The sequence below is a fragment of the Rhinolophus ferrumequinum genome, chromosome 12 (assembly GCF_004115265.2).
Source record: "Rhinolophus ferrumequinum isolate MPI-CBG mRhiFer1 chromosome 12, mRhiFer1_v1.p, whole genome shotgun sequence".
Taxonomy (NCBI): Eukaryota; Metazoa; Chordata; class Mammalia; order Chiroptera; family Rhinolophidae; genus Rhinolophus; species Rhinolophus ferrumequinum.
Genome location: NC_046295.1, coordinates 59,510,441 through 59,528,964, shown reverse-complemented (window position 1 = coordinate 59,528,964; position 18,524 = coordinate 59,510,441). Strand labels below are relative to the sequence as shown.

Sequence of the window (18,524 nt, the reverse complement as noted above, 5' to 3'; positions counted from 1 at the left end):
TAAATACTGAATTTCAAACCTCAACAAATTATTTCACTCACAGGACAATAAATCTGGTCCAAATATCATGTGTGTATTTTTCTTAAGGATGGGATGGAGGTAGAGCAGGGCTAGACAAAATGCACAAAATGCCCCTTTTTACTTCATCTGCTAGAGTATAATTGTGACTGGCAAGGATGTCACAAGGGTATCATACTTCCCTTTCCCCTCAGACTACCCAAGTCCACAGGGCAAAACATGTACTATTTTTAATAAATTAAAAGTTCACATTGATACTTCTAGATCTGATAGTTGAAGAGCCTGATAATAGGATATCCCAGACTTTACCTTTTGAACAGTGGTTCAAATCCAACTGGTGTTAGCAATGACGTAAAATCAATTATCACTAGTACTTTACTGCTGCGTGGTGATTTGAAACCCACTTCTAATCTAAAGCCTTGCATGTCTCTGGTTTAAGAGAAGCCAAAGATTGAAGTACATCTACAAGAACTATCTGGTCATATCCAAAATGTATACTAATGGGATAAATGTAATTTTTTATTAATAACCGAGCATTGTTTTTCATTCTAAGTTTAGTTAGAGAAAAGGTAAGAAAATATATTTTATAAATGTGCAGGCTCTGAAATTTATAAACCAAACCAGGGATATATTGTATATATCGCTAGTTTCCCTTGTCTTATAAAGGAAACATGTTGAATAGATTTTTATCCCTCATCATTTTATAGTTCAATTCTTATTCACTATTTATTCATTTGGGGAAGTACCATAGATCAGTGAATGAGGATGGGAGGCAAACAGACTCGGGACTCAGTCATTTATTAGCAAACTAACCTGAACCTCTCCACGTGAACTGAGGATAACAATATATGCTGACTTGGTAAAGTTTCCGTAAGAACTACGCGAGATGCTGCATGTAAAGCACTTTCCCTTTACCACCTACCCCACTCCTCACCAAAGGCAGCGACTGTCATTGTCATCATTCAACAAATACTTACTGAGTATATAAACGAATGAACTTATTGAACATTATACTTTAGTAATTTCGTGCTTCTCGTACGTACCCACTGTATGCTATCAAATCCAATTCGGCTTCCTTTGGATTTTGATAAACCAGCTCCATTCTAGGAAGATAACAAAAGAACATTTTAGTAAATCCAAAGCCCGGCATGCAACATTACATTTAGGATAGGCATGAGATTCAAACTTTATCACTGGCTCATAATCATTAAAAAGTATTCACCAAATACCTATTTTCATACAGTCATGAGCTAAGAACTCCACAGTTACATAATACAACTACCCAAGATGGAAAACACTGACAGAGCGCAGTACGTGATTAAACACAAAGGTACACATGGCCAACATCTCTAAACTAACTGATTTCCACCAATGAATAGTGAACTTTTTGCTATCTCTTTGGAATTAGGGCTTATCCATTTAGCTCCACATCCCTAACCTCAACTTATCTCCACACACTGAGTTGGTGTTTACGAGGATGCACCTTGGCAAGGTGATAAGAAAGTATAATAGCATTTATTGAGCAGCTCCTAAGTGCACCGTGTTTGATATTTCCATACATGAATTATGTATTCTCATCTATCCCACATAACAATCCTGCAAAGCAGGCATTACTTCTGTTTTACAGTGGCTCCAGTGCCCACACCCTCCCTAACATGCATCATAATTTTAAGTGCTGAGTTATCAAAAATATTTTCAGAAATATTCAGACTCCATTTTCATTTGAGAAGCCCCTAAATACCTTGAAAGGAACAGGAGAAAGAATGTCTGATGGCCTAAAGAAAAGAGGAAGAATATTTCAAGTTCAAAGAACCAAAGAGGTTTCCTATGCCTTCAGTGTGTTCTTATCTGTAAGGTATAGAGGGGAGCATGTTGAAGAATAATCACAATAGTCTCACCCTAAAAATGAAACGTGCTCCAAGTTTCTAAAAAGGAGATTCATCTCATCCTAAACCTCAAACTCAAGGGCAGGGCACACATCTTAATTCTCCTGTGTATTGCCAGTGCCTCGCAGGATGGTTGGTAATTAGTAAATGCTTAATAAGCGTTTGTCAGTTGGAGGGAAGGAGGGATATACTGAGTAATTAAGGTGGAGTCAGGACTGGTCTTTCCTCACAAGCTCAGCAACTGAGACAATAACATTTTTATACTGAGAATATTTGAGAAAAAACAACGAAGAGGCAGCTTTGTAATGCTCTTTAGTATAAAAACAAGATATTATCTCTCCTATCTTAAATAATTTTAAAAAAATACAAAAAAACCCTCTTGACTCCTCTTTTCCCAACTAACAATTTTCTGTCCCCCTTTACAGCAAAACTGGTAATGGGCTGTCTGTATTCACTGGCTCTAATTCCTCTCCTTACGTGAATTCCCTTGAGCTGAACGTTTACTCCATCCTCGTCTTGCTTGGTCTGCCCAGAATTGTTGATCGTTTCTCCCTCACTCAAACGCTTCATTCAATTAGCACTCAGGGTCCCCGTACTTCTAGCTTTCCTGATCGTTTTCTCTGACTACTCAGTCTTCCTGGCCTCATTTCCTCACTTCTACTCACCTCTCTGACCTACTGGAGGCACCCAAAGCTCAGGCCCCGAGACTTTCCTCTTATTTACTCTATGTTCACTTCCTTGGTAACTAACTTAGCTACGCCTGTGGCTTTAAATACCACCTGTATGCTTACAACTCCCAATTTACATTACCAACCAGACCAGTCCTTTGAACTCCAGACCTATATATATCCAACTGTCTATTCAATTTCTACATGCGGATGTCAATTAGGCATCTCAAACTTCACATGTACAAAAACAAAAACGCCCCAAAACTCCTGATCTTCACTATCTCTCAAACTTGCTTCTCCCAGTCTTTCCCATCTCAGTAAACAGCGACTCCCTTCCAATTATCTAGGCCTAAAAATACTAGTTACCCCTGACTCTTTTTTGTCTTTCATACCCTAAATCTAGCCCATCAACAAATCACGATAGCTCTACCTTCCATTTCTTACGAACTCCACCACTAACTTCCTGGTCCAAACCATCATCAGCTCATGTAAATTACTAGAATCGCCTTCTAACTGGTCTTTGTTTCAGCTCTTGCCCCTACAATCTATTCTCAACAGAGTATCCAGTCTACTTCTTTATAAAATAAAGTCAGATCATGTCAAATATCAGCTCAAAACCTTCCTGTGCTTCCTAGTCTATCTCAGAATAAAAGCTAGTCCTTTTGTCTTACAGGCCCCTAAACAATATGGAACTCTCTAACCTTACCCAGTATTTCCACGCCCATGCCACCCCAATAATTTTCTACAGCCACACTGATCTCTTTGGTGGTCTCAAAACTACGAGGCATGTTTCTGCCTCAGGACCTTTGCTCTTCCTTTGGTTTCCACCTCTCATGCACCTCTTTAAGACATCCATATAGCTCATTCTCTTTGAATAGGCTGTTTCCTCTTTTTGTAATGGCCCTCCCATCCTTCTTCACCTAGAGAACTCCTACTCATTCTATAAGACCACCTCAAAATATAAGTTCATCCATGAAATAGCCAATCATAACCCTCCTAAGCAGGTTGTCCAGCAGTTCCTCATTACCTAAGGAAGGGCAAGGCAGCTCAGCTGATGCAGTCCTCAGAGGCCAGCCTCGCAAGGCACAGGGAATGGTGAGGAGAGGACCTGGAGGGCCAACAGAGACTCTACACCATACCATGCTAAGGAGTTTAGAACTCTCCACAGGTATGCTATGCAGAGAATAACTACATCAGATTTGTACCTAAGAAAATATAACTCTAACAGCTGTACGGAGGAGGATGGCAAAGTCTAGAGATTAAAGGACAGAAGAGTTCTTAAGCTTCAAATAGTGAAGTAGCCAGAACAGGGTTTTATGTTGTGTGCTTTGAAGGAGAAGTAACGTGTCACATTGTTGTCATTTGTTTATATGTCTCTTTATAAGTTTCTTAAACCCTCTCCCCTTCAACCCCAAACTTCCCCAATTTACAAGTTCCTAGACATTAAGGATTACACTGATTCGTCACTTTGTCTCATAGCGTAGCACTGTGCTTGGCACACAGTAAGTCCTCAACAAATAATTGACAAATGAATGACTGAATGTTCTAAAAGAAATGCCATAACGTTAAAGCCAAGAGGTTAAAAAAAAGCCTAAATATATTTTGAAGCCTTGTCTATGGGATATTTGGAGTGAAAATTTAAGTGAAATAAATAAATAAGAGGAGAGATGGAGTCAGATGCCCAAAAGGACTGGTAGAAAAAGTCTGGTGGCTACAGAACTCCACTGATAAATGAGTTAAATGAAGATATGCCATGAAAGAAAAAGCATCTGGGCAATAGGTAAAGATTTAAGGAAAAATCTTGTAGTTTTTTTTTTTTTTATTGGGGATCAGTGTGTTTCTCCAGGGCCCATCAGTTCCAAGTCGTTGGACTTCAATCCAGTTGTGGAAGACACAGCTCAGCTCTAAGTCCAACAGCTCAGCTCTAAGTCCAGTCGTTGTTTTCAAGGCGCAGCCCACTGGCCCATGTGGGAATTGAACTAGCAACCCTGTTGTTAAGAGCTCACGCTATCTGGCCACCCCAAAAATCTTGTTATTTTTGAAAGACAGTATCCAAGAATCAGTTTCTGACAGAAACCAAACAACCAAATTCTTAATTCAGCATGATCGCTACTCATTGCTATATAGAATCAAACGGTAATACTTAAAAAAAAAAAAATGAAGTCTGCACTAACTGATCTTTTAAAATTGTTTATAAATTTGCAAACCTAAGGATCACAAACGCTAACCATGGCAAATTCACCCACGCTCCAGGCAGCCTTCCCCTTCTGTATCTCAGCGCCTTTCCTTCCAGTAGAAACACATTTACTCCCGTCTCGGAAGGGGTTAGTGGACAGAACTCATAAATGTAATCTGCAATGGTGGGAAAGCTATGTTTTGTAATAATCAAAACTTGTTTGGCCAGAAAATCTATACAGTCTAAAGTCAGAGAATAAATGAAAGAATAAAAAACTATCCTCCAATTCTAATAAAAAAAAAATTCTTTCATATTTCTCCTGGATAATGGCAGGAGTTGGGGGACATAGAAAGGTGGGACAGGAAGAGAGGGGCAACAGCATTTATTAAAGTTCACCATGCTAAATCAGACTATCACATATAATGCTTTTCCTCCAGCAATGACCTGCAAATTATCCTTCAAAGCAAGATGGAACTAGCCAATAGTCAAAGAATAGCAAAGAAAATCATGGTTTTTGTATGATTTTTAGCAAGTAACTGACCAACTCAAAACATTTCGAAAACCTTTGTTGCACATTAACTGGCCCCAAGATTTATTTCTCCTTCTAATAATGGCATACGACATTACATTGTTCACCGTGAATGACTACTGCCCGACTTGAAATCCAAACTCTCCTTTCAATTCCCTTTCCCTGGCTTTCAGCCAAACACACACAGGTTACCAAATAGAACGCAACGTAAGACATCCTTGCACAGAACCCTGTAAGTGGTCTCCTCAGTAATGAGAACACTTTATTACTGCAGGCCCTGGTGTGGCTTACAGGACGAAGTCAAGAATATCATTCAAGTTTGGTTCACTCAGTGCTTTACACAAGCACAGTTCATTGACTGTCTTCCCTCCACTAACGCATCAGTATTTCAGGATTTTCTGTTGTGATTCAGCATTCCTCAAAGCCATCTCATTTCATATCTTCTCATCAATCTTACAGGATTTTGTTGAACATACTTGCTTACACGCCACAGTAGCGTTATGAGTGAAGACACAAGTTATGGGACCTGAACTTGGCCATCTTGTGCAAGAACCTTAACACACACAGGCTTCACTTATTTAGGAAAAAGTAATAAATGTGAGCTCATATGGACACTAAAATAATGAAATACGATTTAATTTATCAAATTCCAGTGGAAACCTTAAAAGCACTAGAAGACATAAGCTATTAATACGACAGTCTTCTGAGCGTCTACAAGTATCAGACACTAAGTTAGATGCATTATAGTAGGTTGGTGCAAAAGTAATTGCGGTTTTTGCAATTATTTTTAACCTTTGAAACCGCAATTACTTTTGTACCAACCTAACATATATTATCTCATCCAGCAAAGTTACTATCAGCTCCATGTAAAAAAACTGAGACTCAAAGAACTTAAGTAACTTGCTGAAAGCCAAACAACCAAATGAGGATTCCAACTCAGGGCTTTAAAGGCCCCAGACTCAAGAACTACTGCTGTTGTCACTATCACCTTATATATGAGTTCCCTGAGAGTAAGACCTGCATTGTGTTTATCTCTGTATTCCTACAAAGTGCCCTGGATATAACAAGTAAACATAAGTACAGACTGAAGGAGCACACACAATTGTAATCACCCCACAAAGATAAGAATCTCAGTAAGAAATATTTCTGCAAGGATCTGAAAAACTTATTCATGTTATGTACTGCAAAAGAAAAGTATGTTAGGAAAAGACACCGCTGAAATGAAGCCTAATGATGAGCAAGGAGAAAAAAGTTACCTTTGCTGATAAATAGTGCTTGTAGTAGTACAACTGAAACAGCAGAAATGCAGAACTTGTCAAAGTTAAAAGCGCCAAAATCACGTTCTTATTGATTCTACTCATTAGTCTGCAGTGGTCACTTGGTTGTCTTTTGAAAGTAACCCGGTTGGTTTCATCTTTTCGGATAAGAAGATAATCTTGTTTCCCGTGAACAAAAAGATATTTCTAAAGAGAAAAAGCCTGATTTTAATTTTCACCTCTAATAACCAGCAATAAAGAAAAAGTTATCTAAAGTTCTACAGAACATTCTTTGATTTGGTAATTTCCTAGCCTAAAGAGATAATCAGATAGGAGACCAAACCTGAAAGAACAAAAATGTTTATCACGGCATTCTTTACAATTGCGAATGACAAAAACTATAAACGCGATATTTATAAACGCTGACCAACAGCAACTGGGGTGCTTCTCCCCCCAGGTTTCCGATTCAGTTGATGTGGTGTGGGCCTCTGAACTTACATTTCTGACAAGTTCTCAAGTAATGCTGATGCTGCTGACTATACTATGACCACTTCCACAGAAGAAATCGAAAAAGTTTTGGTCAAAGAACATCATCTATATGGCAGCTCTTAGTTGTTTCTTGGGATCTAGGATGTGGTCAGTTTTTAGAAAGATCCCGTGTATGTTTTCAGTTTTTGCAAGTGTAAAGAGAGCCATCATAAAAATTTTTGTTCTCTCATCTTTAGTGCCATCTAATTTTCTTTAGGACAAGAAATTTAACATAGTTCTACTAGTTCTTACCTCCTCTCCACTGCTTGATTTTGGTTAAATATATTAAATTTAGTTCAAATGTTTCTCTTTCAAACCTGACTTTTATTAGTTATTTCTACGTTGTTATAGTTCTATTATAATTTGTACCTACAAATCTCAGTTATTTTGGTCTTATTCCCACTATGTTTCCTACCAATCCTTTTGCTGTATCATCTCTGTTCATCCACTGCATGGCTGATATTCACCTTCTCAGAGTTCATAAAAAAAAACTTACGGGTACTATTTACCTTGAGTTCTTGCATTGTTCAAAAACGGTTGTCAACTGACAATTTGGCTTTGCAGTCACACTTTCTTTCCCCTGATGACTCATAGGTTTTGCACCACTCTCTTGTAATGCTATATATTCCTTAACAATATCTGATCCTTCCCCCAACACTCCCTAACACTCCCTATAGATAAGTTGATCATTTTACTGGGATGAGCAAAGAACACATTCCTTACCTGTGAAATTCAATTCTTAAAAAACTAGTATGTAAAAATGTTGATGACTATAAGTTAGTTTTTCCTCATTGTGTGCCGCCTCAATCTGCAGAACCAAGGGTTCCTTCGGTTGTGCAGTTTCCTTAAGTCATATGTTCGAATATTTTTCTGTTCTAATGTTGAACTCTTTCCAGAACTACAATTAAGCACTTGTTTCATTGCCTTTCATTCCCATTCCACTTTGACCAACTTTCAAAAGCCTATTATCATGTCCTCTACCGAGTTTTCACAATATTAATTCTCCTTTTTGCTTCCAATGTGGTCTTTTATTTCTCTGATTTTATTGTTCTTTCTGTTCTTTCTTGAGCTCTGCCAGGTTATAATTCATCATATATTGTTCTTTTGTTATTTCTTCCTAGCTCTTGGGCCAATTAACTTTGTCCCTTATTTTTAAAAAGTGATTGTTTTATTAAATATTTTAGGCCAGTACAGTTTTCTCACGGGTTCTTTGTCACTTGGCATTCCCTGTTTCTTTTCTCCCAAATCAGTTATTTGCAAGGAGACTGGGGAAGGAAGAAACAAGGCTGTATTCTGGACCAGGAGATAGTCTTCCTGGCACACAAGAAGCTCTTTATGACAGCGCTTTGTACATGTTTATGTGAGAGACAGAGAGAACGAGTGTAAGAACAAGCAAGAAAAAGGTGGTTAGCCATTACTTCTTCTTGCCTCCCCATAGAGTGCTTCCTGTAAAGATGGTGTCTCCGTGTGTTTCCTCCTTTCCTCTTCCTTTCTTGCTAGCTCATATTGCCAAACAGTCCAAGGAAGGTCTCACTACCTTCCTATGCATCCTGATCCCACTGTAAACGGGAGATCCGGCTCTCCTTGTTCTGCCAGCTCCATCTGAGACCGCTTTCTATCAGCACACTCTTTTCATTTCTTCCTACTTACAAGTGACAACCATTTCTCAAGTATTTTGATTTGGGGTTACAGGACTTCTAGTCTCATTGAAGATGTGATTATATCTCTAGCTCTTATTCTCCTTGCTGTTTCAGGGTAATTTCAGATAGAAGGTACAAATGTCTTAACTGCCATCTTAAATGAGAAGTCTTGTTTTGGGATTTCAAAACAATCCAGATGAGCTTCCAGAGCTAAAGCCTATAAAAAGCAACACTAAGAAATTATACAAGGTCAACAAATTACTTAAAAGAAATTATATCAACAGTGATGAGAATAATCTACTTGATCAACAGATAATTATATTAAGCAAAGATAACTGAATAAATCATGATCATTTTCTATCTCCTAAAACTGAAAACTAGCAACATAAAATAATATTGATGATGGTATCAGATTTTGTTGTCAGCTAACATAGGCTAAAATAAAACAATCAAATACTCCGATCAGGGCAGCTCACAAGATAACAAGAATATCCTTCATTTTCAAGATTTCAGCTCAGTTTCTTGCACTTGTACATCAATGTACACTAATTCCTAATGAAATATAAGTGGCATTCAGATTGTGCCAAAGCTCAGCCTGTTCTATGCCTGAATTAATAAATGAGAAAGAAGGCATAAAAGGCCTATATAAACCACTACAGAAACACAAAGTCCAAATTAATATCTTACTCTCTCTTTGGACACATTTCTAATCTAATTAATTCTTACATGAAATAAACCTCCACAATATATCATCACTTAACTACATTTTTATTATCAGGATGATATCCAATTAACTTTACTTCATTGTTTATTTTCATAAATGCCAAGGCAATTCAATTGCAAAGGAGGAATATTAGATGTCAAAACATTCTTTTTTGCTAGTGTTATCTCTGCATTAGGAATGTAGTTAAAATGAATAATGTGATACTTTAAAAAAAGAGAGGCCAAGACCTGTTGATTTTTACCTCTAAAATATCTCTGGCATCAACTCCCTCTTCTTTTTCACTGTCATTCTAATTTAGATTCTAATTGTACCTAATGTCCTAATTTTAACTGATGCCCCATTCTCCACTTTCTACCTACCCATACTCTTACCTATATACTGACAGGTGTATCAAGTTGTTGCTAGATGAATCAAGTTACACCACAATCAAAACTTTTCAATGGTTCTCTACCACCTATAAATAAAGTTCAAGTTCCATACAACAGCAGTCGAGGGTATACATAATCTGAGCACAAATTTTCTAGGCTTTCTCCCACTTCACACATTCTATGGTTTTGCCCAAGTATTCCTGCAATACATCCCACATTTTTCTGCCTCTTAGCTTTTGTTCATTTCTTTTTGTCTCATGCATCTCCACAAAACCAGTTCTGCACCTCTTTTCATAGCTCATTTTAAGTGACCCTTCTTTTATGAAGTTTTTCATGCTCTTCCAAGCCAGAAGTGTCCTCTCCTAGCCTTACCCTCCTAGTTTTACCATCTTGCAAGGAATAAATATTTGCCTATTACTGTCTACCAAAATAGGCAAAGATGCCAAAACAACGCTACGCACTGGAGATAAAATGATAAATGCCACAAAGTTCCCCATCTTCTAAGAGTTTAGAGATGAATATAAAAGTTTTCAAAAGAAGACTGGTGATGGTGATGGTGGTGGAGGGGGTGATGTACCTAGAAAACAGCACGGGAAGATTTTTCCAAAATCTACAAGCCCGATCCCTTACCACCCCATTTCTATTACGAACTACTGCTCCAGTTTATTAGAGCTAAATATTAGAGGCAATATCAATAGTGTAATTGCTATGAAGGAGTAAGTGTAGGTTACTATGGAAGCACAAGGAGATGCAACTAATCCTAAAGCTTGTACTGCTTTCAATTTTGAATTATAGTTATTAGTACACATGAAATCTCCCCTATCAGCCTAAAACTGGCTGAATTAATTTCAAGTAACAATAAGTACACTAATATACTCAAATATACTCCACAGTGCTCAAGAGCATACAAAACTTTAAAAATTTTTATTTTAAAATGTTCTGTTAAACCTTTATGATAAAACAGAATGTAAAATATGAAAAAGTGATTGTTTTAGAGTTTAAAACCTATACTTGGTTCCAACTCCCAAACAATAAGCACTTAAAAACAACATATGGAGAAATATGGTATAGAACTAAAATAAAAACATTATTTGTGTATACATTTCTTCTCATATGTGACATTTTAGCTATCATAATAGAAATGCCGGGGAGACTAGGTAATGTATTTCCTTTCTTATATTTTGGTAAAGCTTCCTAAAGATAGTATATCATGTCTAACGGAAAAGAAAAGAAAATCACAGAAATAGTAAATTAAAATGAGGGGGAAAAGGGAAAAAGAGACAGGAAATGTTTTCAGGAAAAAAAAAAAAGATGTAATGGGGACACTAGGAGGAGTTATGAGTTTAAGTAGCCCAAGTCGCTTCAAGTTCTAATGCAAATATGAGGTTCATATAAATATGGTATATTTCAGCAGGGTTATTCTTAGATGCGGTGGAAGAAGGCCATAACTAAAACACGAACTGAGATTTGGCAATGACGAAGGAAAGAATGGGTATGTCTGCTTCGCAACCAAACCTTTAATGGATTATGGCGTCAGGGGTATCAATTACCTCAGTCTTTGGGCCTGGGGTAGCTAGAGCCCCAAACTGGACACCTCCAGCCAAGAATAAACACATTCCTTTATCCTTTCTTTCAACCCTTTGTAATCAATTTCACTATGTGTCAAGAAATGAAAAAGGTTGGTAGATGAAATCCATACACAAATGTGAAAGAAAACGTCCAGAATGGGAAGAAGTACAGATAGTTTCCGGGCTCTGGCTACATCCAACGAGCAGCAGCATTACATATTCTGTCGGCCTCCCATTTGCCCTTTCACACTATCACCTGCTCTTTAAAGGTAACAGCATGAAAGACGTCGGCAGCTGTCTTACCCTGACATCTCACCCACTGCTGCCCTTCTGAGAATCACCTGGGTAGGGAACCTGTTGGACAGAATGTCTAACTGCCTGACCTTTTTATTCCACTTCTCCCCACTCTGGCCTTCTGGATCCCCTATCTTGACCTCAAAGGGCCTCGGACAAATGACCAGCCCTGATACCTAACTTAGGTTCCTAAGACGATGTGTGCTGGCCTGGTCCCCTCAATGCTGCTAACTTATTCCGGGACATTGGGAGGTGAGATGGAGGCATGGGTGGGATGAATCAGACAGACGTGAGATTCAATTATTCAAACACTGCAAAAATAAAACAGCAGGCTAAACTACAGAGAAGAAAGAGGGTAGTATAGTTAGGCAAAGGCATGTTTAGAGAGATGAAGTAGCAGATTGGAAAGCATAAAGAGAAAATGCTTCTGAAGATGTATTCACAGTTAAGACCTTTTTAGCAGTTCTAAGCCAAAAAAGGCATAGCAATAATAGATGCTATTCACTCTTCCCTAAATACTGCTGGTCCCTCATGTTGTTCATTTCCTTTCCTTTCACTGCTAACTTCTCAAAAGAGTGTCAGTAGCTTGGAAGTAAAGGTTAGGCTGCAAGGGTTTAAGAAGTCTCTTCATCTGCTTACCACTCATTCACGTCTTAACCCTTTGCAATATAACGTGTATCTCAATATGTTGGCACTTGAAGGTAAAACAGATTAATCTCTCCATCTGATGCTTCAGAAAAATCATAAATATCTAGTGACTCCTTTCTGAATGACAATGGTATAATGATGTTTTTGAAAGAGTGTCTGAAATCATAGACCTAGATAAGAAAGGCTAGATAAGAAAGGACGTGAAGATAGGAAGGAACTGATATCACAGGGGCAAAGTAAAAGGGTGAAGAAGTGGTATTTCTTAATATGCCTCTTATTACACGCTTAATATAAAATCTAGATGGATGTTCACAAATGGATGTTTTCTTTACATCCTCTTACTCATTTTATTAGGTATACTTTCCCATATCTACTGGTTAATTATTATGTATAAATATTCCAGCTGACCAGTGGATATGTCCTCTTGAACATTCCACTAGCACCTAAAACAATCATCGTCTACCTCCAAACCAGATTTCTTTCATGACTGGACCATCTCATCTATTAACTGTATCCCCATTTTACCAATTATTTATGTTTAAAACAAAATCATTTTCATGGTTCTAACTCCACATCTAATGAGTCACCAAACAGTGTATAGTCTCAGTGCCTCCAAAAGCTGTCATTCCTTTTCCAGTGCCAGTATAATTAGCCTAATTGAAAGGCCTTATTCCCTCCGCCTAGAGAGAAAGCCTCCTACATGAATACTCTACTACCAGGCTTTCTTTAACCCACCCGTCTCAGAGCCCAAAGTCCAATTATTTCTATAGTGCCACACTGCGTCACTTCCCCTGCTCTACGACGTCCCATGGTTTATTTGGCACTTTCCCCCTACATGAACCCACTGATACAGTGCTGTTTTACCTTGGTGTCTTTACCTATGGTATTCTTCCTCTCTGCAATGCTTCCTCTCCCCGCCTCCATCCCCCTGTCACTGTCTATTGAGTAGTTAAGAGTTCAGGCTCCAAAGACAGACTGCTGTGTTCAAATCCTGCTCTGCCACTTGTAGCTCGTATGACCTTGGGTAGGTTACTTAATCTCTCTATGCCCCATCTTTAAAATGCATCTATAAAATGTAGTTGACTCACAGGACTGTTTAAGGATTGAACAAATGAATACACATAAAGCACTGAATATCACCCAGAACATGATAAATATACAATGCTAGCAATACTTAATAACAGTCATCTTAAAGGTCTACTAGAAATTCCCTCTAAGACAATTAGAGTCCTCCTCCTTTATATTCCCACAGCACTGTATATTTGCACTATTTTTGCACTCAATCTTAAATTACAGTTCCTTGAGACAGGAGGCTATCATATGTTTCCATATTCCCCAGTCTTCTGTAATTTTCCACAGGAGAATTCAAGCACAGATGTAGATTTTAGGAGGCAACTTTACTCATATGATGGACTTCTGTGGCCCCAGAAGAGCTCTGTGTGCCCAGAAGAGTACAAAAGTATCTGAGACAAATGGTAAACACGGACAGCGGCAGGTGAAGAGTGACAGCCAGAGTTCATGTCACACAGGTCACTTTGGTTTGTTACTTCATTCAACCATTCTTCCATTAAGTTCACAAACATAATCACTGAGCTCTACGAACTAGACACTGGGCAACCTGCTAGTTGTTCCCTGTCTCAAAGCTACAAACAATAAATTATGGTTATTTCAAAGGCGGCAGAAAGGTGAGGAACCAAGGATTTCTTTTGACCCAAACATTATTTACGTAAGTTATTTCATAGGTTCATTTAAGAGCTATCTTAGCATACACACCAGAGTAAGAACAGTGGTTGTCTTGAGTTGGGATGAGTGTAGGTGCTTTTATTTTTCTTGTCTGTTTATCCTAGGTGAACATCAGCTGATTCTGTAATTAGAAAAAGAAGAATAAGTTTTTTAAAAAAAAACTTAAAATTCATCTCTCATTCTATGGCTCAATGAACAAATACTCATTTACTACAATCCACACATGTTATAAGCTTTAATTATGTTAATATCTTCCCATTTTTGGAGTAACAGAATGATATTAAACCAAGTTATTGTTAACTAAGTAAAGTCTGCCCCACAAGAATTGCTTGGTTGAGGACTTTTGGGTATTGATCTTCGTAAAACCATAAAGCTAACAGAATCAAATGCAGGGCTGAGAATGTATCACGTACATGGTATAACATATAAAGTATGATATCTGGATGTTCACCAAAATATCAATAATGGCTATCTCCAGGAGGGGAGGACTGGGGTGATTTTTACATTGTTCTTTATGCTTTTCTATACTGTCCCAATATTTTAATAATGAGCATGTATTATTTCCACAGACAATATAATTATTAATAAAAACAGAAGATAGGTTGTAGTAGTGGCTTCATAACTGCCACAACTGCTAGACAGGATCTAGATCTCTGCTACTTAAAAGTATGGTCTTAAGACCAGCAACATCAGCACCACGTTGGAGCTTGTCAAAACTACATTTTGTCAGGTCTTCCTACTTATTCAGAATCTACATTTCAGCAAGATCCTCAGATGATTTCTATGTACATTAAAGTTTGAAAATCACTGATCTAGATGCTAAGGCCTTTACATCAGGGAAGATAGGAGCAACGTCTGCCTTGCTCACTACAACCTTAGCACTCAGTAGTGCCTGAAAGACGTAAGTATTTTCTGAATAAACACACAAATACTACTACTTCTGAGCATACAGTCAGAAAGACAGTGGAGATTATATCTATTTGAATTATTTGTTTTCAGCCACGTTCCCAGAAGTGGGTAGTTAATATTTGCTGTAACTGCTGTTAAATTATTTTAATAAAAACGGCCCCAAGAATTTCTATAACTGTATGTAATCTTTTTGTAAAGGGAGTCCTTGCTTTTAGCTCTGTGATCCGCATGTCTCCGTCAGCCATTTCTCCAGCCTCCTATCTATGGGCACATCCTCTAGTTAATCTCACTACAATCTATACCTCAAAGTAAATTCATTTTCAAGATTTTAACTGCCACCTCTGAGAGAAAACTTGCTATTTAAGTTCTATCTATGAACTCCACTTGCCTATAGTTCCAACTCTATATCCTACACTTCATATTTAACATGTTCAAAAGTACCAATTTTATTCTCCATCAACTATTTCCTTCCATCCTCAGACACGTTTTACAGATTTTACAGAGGAGAAACCACCTCGTCCAACAACATCGTTTTACAGAGAATACGATGGAGAATTAAATTACAGTCCAGAGGCTGGTTATTGGCAACACCAGAGCTACAATCGGAATCACCTTCCTTCCAATATACTATTGCAGGCTGGACTTCTGATAGAATTCTCATTTCTGCCAACAGCACTTAAATTTACTTTTCAGAAACCCAGGTTCAAAATACCAGTCACCTAGATCCACGAAATCAAGTCTCTGTATTGTTGGCATTTCTCTCATTCCTTTTTTCTTCCTTTCCAGAACATACTGCACTTTCTTTCCACTTGTGATTCCTTCAACATCTAGTGCCATCCTTCCCAAATCTTCTATCATCTCAAAACCTACCTCCAAAAATAAACTCTAAAATATGAATACCTGGTCATGACTTCTCTGTCTTTATCCATGGTGTTCAACAGAGATGGTTCCAGATTATTCAAACCCTGTCCATCCTGAGAATAGAGCTCAACCCCAGCTTGTCTCATTTCCCAATTCCTAATGCTCTGCTCCATTACTCACTTAGGTATTTGTTCACAGGTCAACGTTTATTCTTTGGAAACCTGCTATCTTCAAAAGTAGAAAGAACCTGGTATCATCCAGGTCCTGTTTTTACACCTGAGAAAACTGAGGCCCAGGGAGAAGTAAGTGACTTGCCTCATGCTACTTGAGAAATTGGAGATGGTGATGGCATCTAAACTCAGTTCTCCAGATCCCTATCCAAAGCTTCTATTAGGCACCTCGACTCATATCCAGTCTTTCCTGACATCCCCAACTGATAAATGCAAACAATATGCAGATGTTAAAGCCACATGAAACTTTAATATGGCCATCCCATTAAGCACACAAAGAGGCTGGGGGCTTCCGTAAATACTTCTCCAAATAAAGTAAAAGCTGAACCTAGGAGGACAGCATCAGAAGAGAAAAGGGATAGTTAATTACATTACCGCCTCTCTATAACACTGTTGTAGCTCCCCACTGCCCGAGGAAGAACTCCCATCTTCCTTCACACGGCATCAAGGTCCTTCCCAGCTGAGACCCAGTGTTAGCTCCCGCCACATTCCTGGCCTTCCCTTTCACGCACCCATCCTCCAGCCATTACCCTAATATGCAATGCTGCCCAAACCTGGCAGTTCCGTTCCTACTTCTGTACCTTTGCACACATTGGTCCCACAACTTGCAATGCTCTCCCCCACTCCACCCGCCAGACCCTCTCGCAAATCCCGAGATGGCTCTCGCGACCCTGTTCAAACGTTACTACCCCAACCCGGGTCCTACAGGGTCTCGATCGCCCTCCAAAACTGCCCCTGCCCCAGGGTGAGGGCTGTACTTGCTGACACGCCCAGGAGCGTGGGAAGGACGGCCCGAGTGGCCGTCTACCCACTGAGTAGCCCCCTGCCCTGAGCGCACTCACGCTGTGGTCTGCCTCGGCCTTCGGGGGCAGGGTAGGGGTCCAGGAGGCTAGGGGATGGCCAGTGAGGGCACCCGAGCCACAGGCGAAACCTGTCTGAAGGCAACCGCCAATCCCCGCCACCAAGCCGGCTGAGCGTCCCAGACCTTACCTTACTCAACAGCAGCGGCGACTCTGCTTTACGGCACTTACAGCGACCGCTGCAAAAGGGGCCGTCAAGCGCAGAGCTGTGGGGACTAGACTGGCTGGTGTCGGAGACGTCCCCACGGTCCTGATCCCAGCTTCAGCCTGTCCGCTGCTGTCACTTCCTCACCCCCCGAAGTGTACGGAGCCCTGGCGATTTCCTAGCTTTTGTGGTCTAACCACTTAACTGAAGCCCTTTTATCTCGTGCCTAGATAACGACAGCAGTGCACTGAGGCGACCTGAGATTTTAGGAAATGAACCAAGAAGTGGAGAGGCACCAGCTGAGCGGTTTCCCAAAGCGTGTGAGTTTGCCAGATAAAATATAGGGTGCCAGTTTAATGTGAGTATCAGCTATACAACGAATAATTTTTTAGTGCGTGTTCTATGCAGAAGGTATTCGGAATAACTCCCTGAATTCAGTTTGGGAACCATCAGGTGAGATGGGGTGGAGTGGGAAATAGTAGTTGCGATTAATATTAATCAGGAGGTTGAAGTGTCCACATGACATCCAAGCTCCAGCGGGCTGTTGCAATCCGGTTTAGGTCTGGAAATAAACACACATACAATTCCGGACCTGGTTCTTTAACTTTTAACAGTGTGATCCAAAGGAGTACTAAGGATCACATATGAATCCGTCTTGATATGAATTTTGGAAACTATAAAGCACTAATCGTTGTAATTTTGGTTTTGCTACAAAAATTACTATTATCAGCCCCTAGTAAAAACTGAAAATAGTCCCTGATATATTTGAGTTGTTTTCTGAACTTTGGTTTCAGAAAAGTATAAAATGCAGCCTTTTTCTCATTTTCCAGGGTTACTATGACTTAGTTTGTTTTTCATTCCAGAAAAGCTAATTCTGTACAAGCTTATTCTGTAGAAGTGCTCTTATTACTTAGAACTAGTTCTTATTCTGTAGAAGTCCTCTTAGGTTAATAAAAAAGTAGGTAACACCCAGAGGAAGGAAGTTACCAAACATTAACTGGATCATCGGACACAGGTGCTAACTTTAAGGACCTAAGATAGGAAAATTACAGCATCAAAATGAGTAACGGCTATTGATTGAAACACATCAAATATATACACATTCTTGACTTCATGATTCCTTAAAAATGAAACTCATTAGTTATGACTAAAGGTCGCCAGAGCACCAACTCTCTATCCTGAAACTGAGTAAAGAGAAAATGTCAAGCATTTATCCTGCCTTTCTTGTATTTCAGTGTAACCAAAATGCTTATGAGAATTCCATCTAATAAGAACGAATGATAGAACAATCACCATTTTGTTACTCCTAATAATACCATAGGACAACACTCATCAATAGACACTAAAATTAAGGTAAAATGTTGATGGGGAACTTTTTAATAGATGGATTAAGCTGGCACCACCTAAACCCACTGGTCAATCTCACTATGTCTGGGACAACCAGACATTATGTACTTCCTGATGTGATGCAAC

The 18,524-nt window shown here is 39.0% G+C and overlaps 1 protein-coding gene across 8 annotated transcripts in view; it reads right to left on the bottom strand.

Moving 5' to 3' along the window:
* Positions 1-17,091, bottom strand: part of FKTN (fukutin) — a 56,870-nt gene extending 39,779 nt beyond the window's left edge. For 2 of the 8 annotated variants that reach the window (XR_004424646.1, XM_033122937.1), the window contains exons 1-4: positions 17,037-17,091; positions 14,077-14,167; positions 6,534-6,740; positions 1,062-1,121 (exon numbers count right to left, since the gene is read on the bottom strand). Coding sequence is in view for 5 of the 8 variants with exons in the window: in XM_033122937.1 (XP_032978828.1) it covers positions 1,062-1,121; positions 6,534-6,638 (165 nt within the window). In the remaining 3 variants the exon portion in view is untranslated. The other 6 variants (XM_033122938.1, XM_033122934.1, XM_033122935.1 and 3 more) reach the window with 6 other exon arrangements.
* Positions 17,092-18,524: the final 1,433 nt, after the last annotated feature.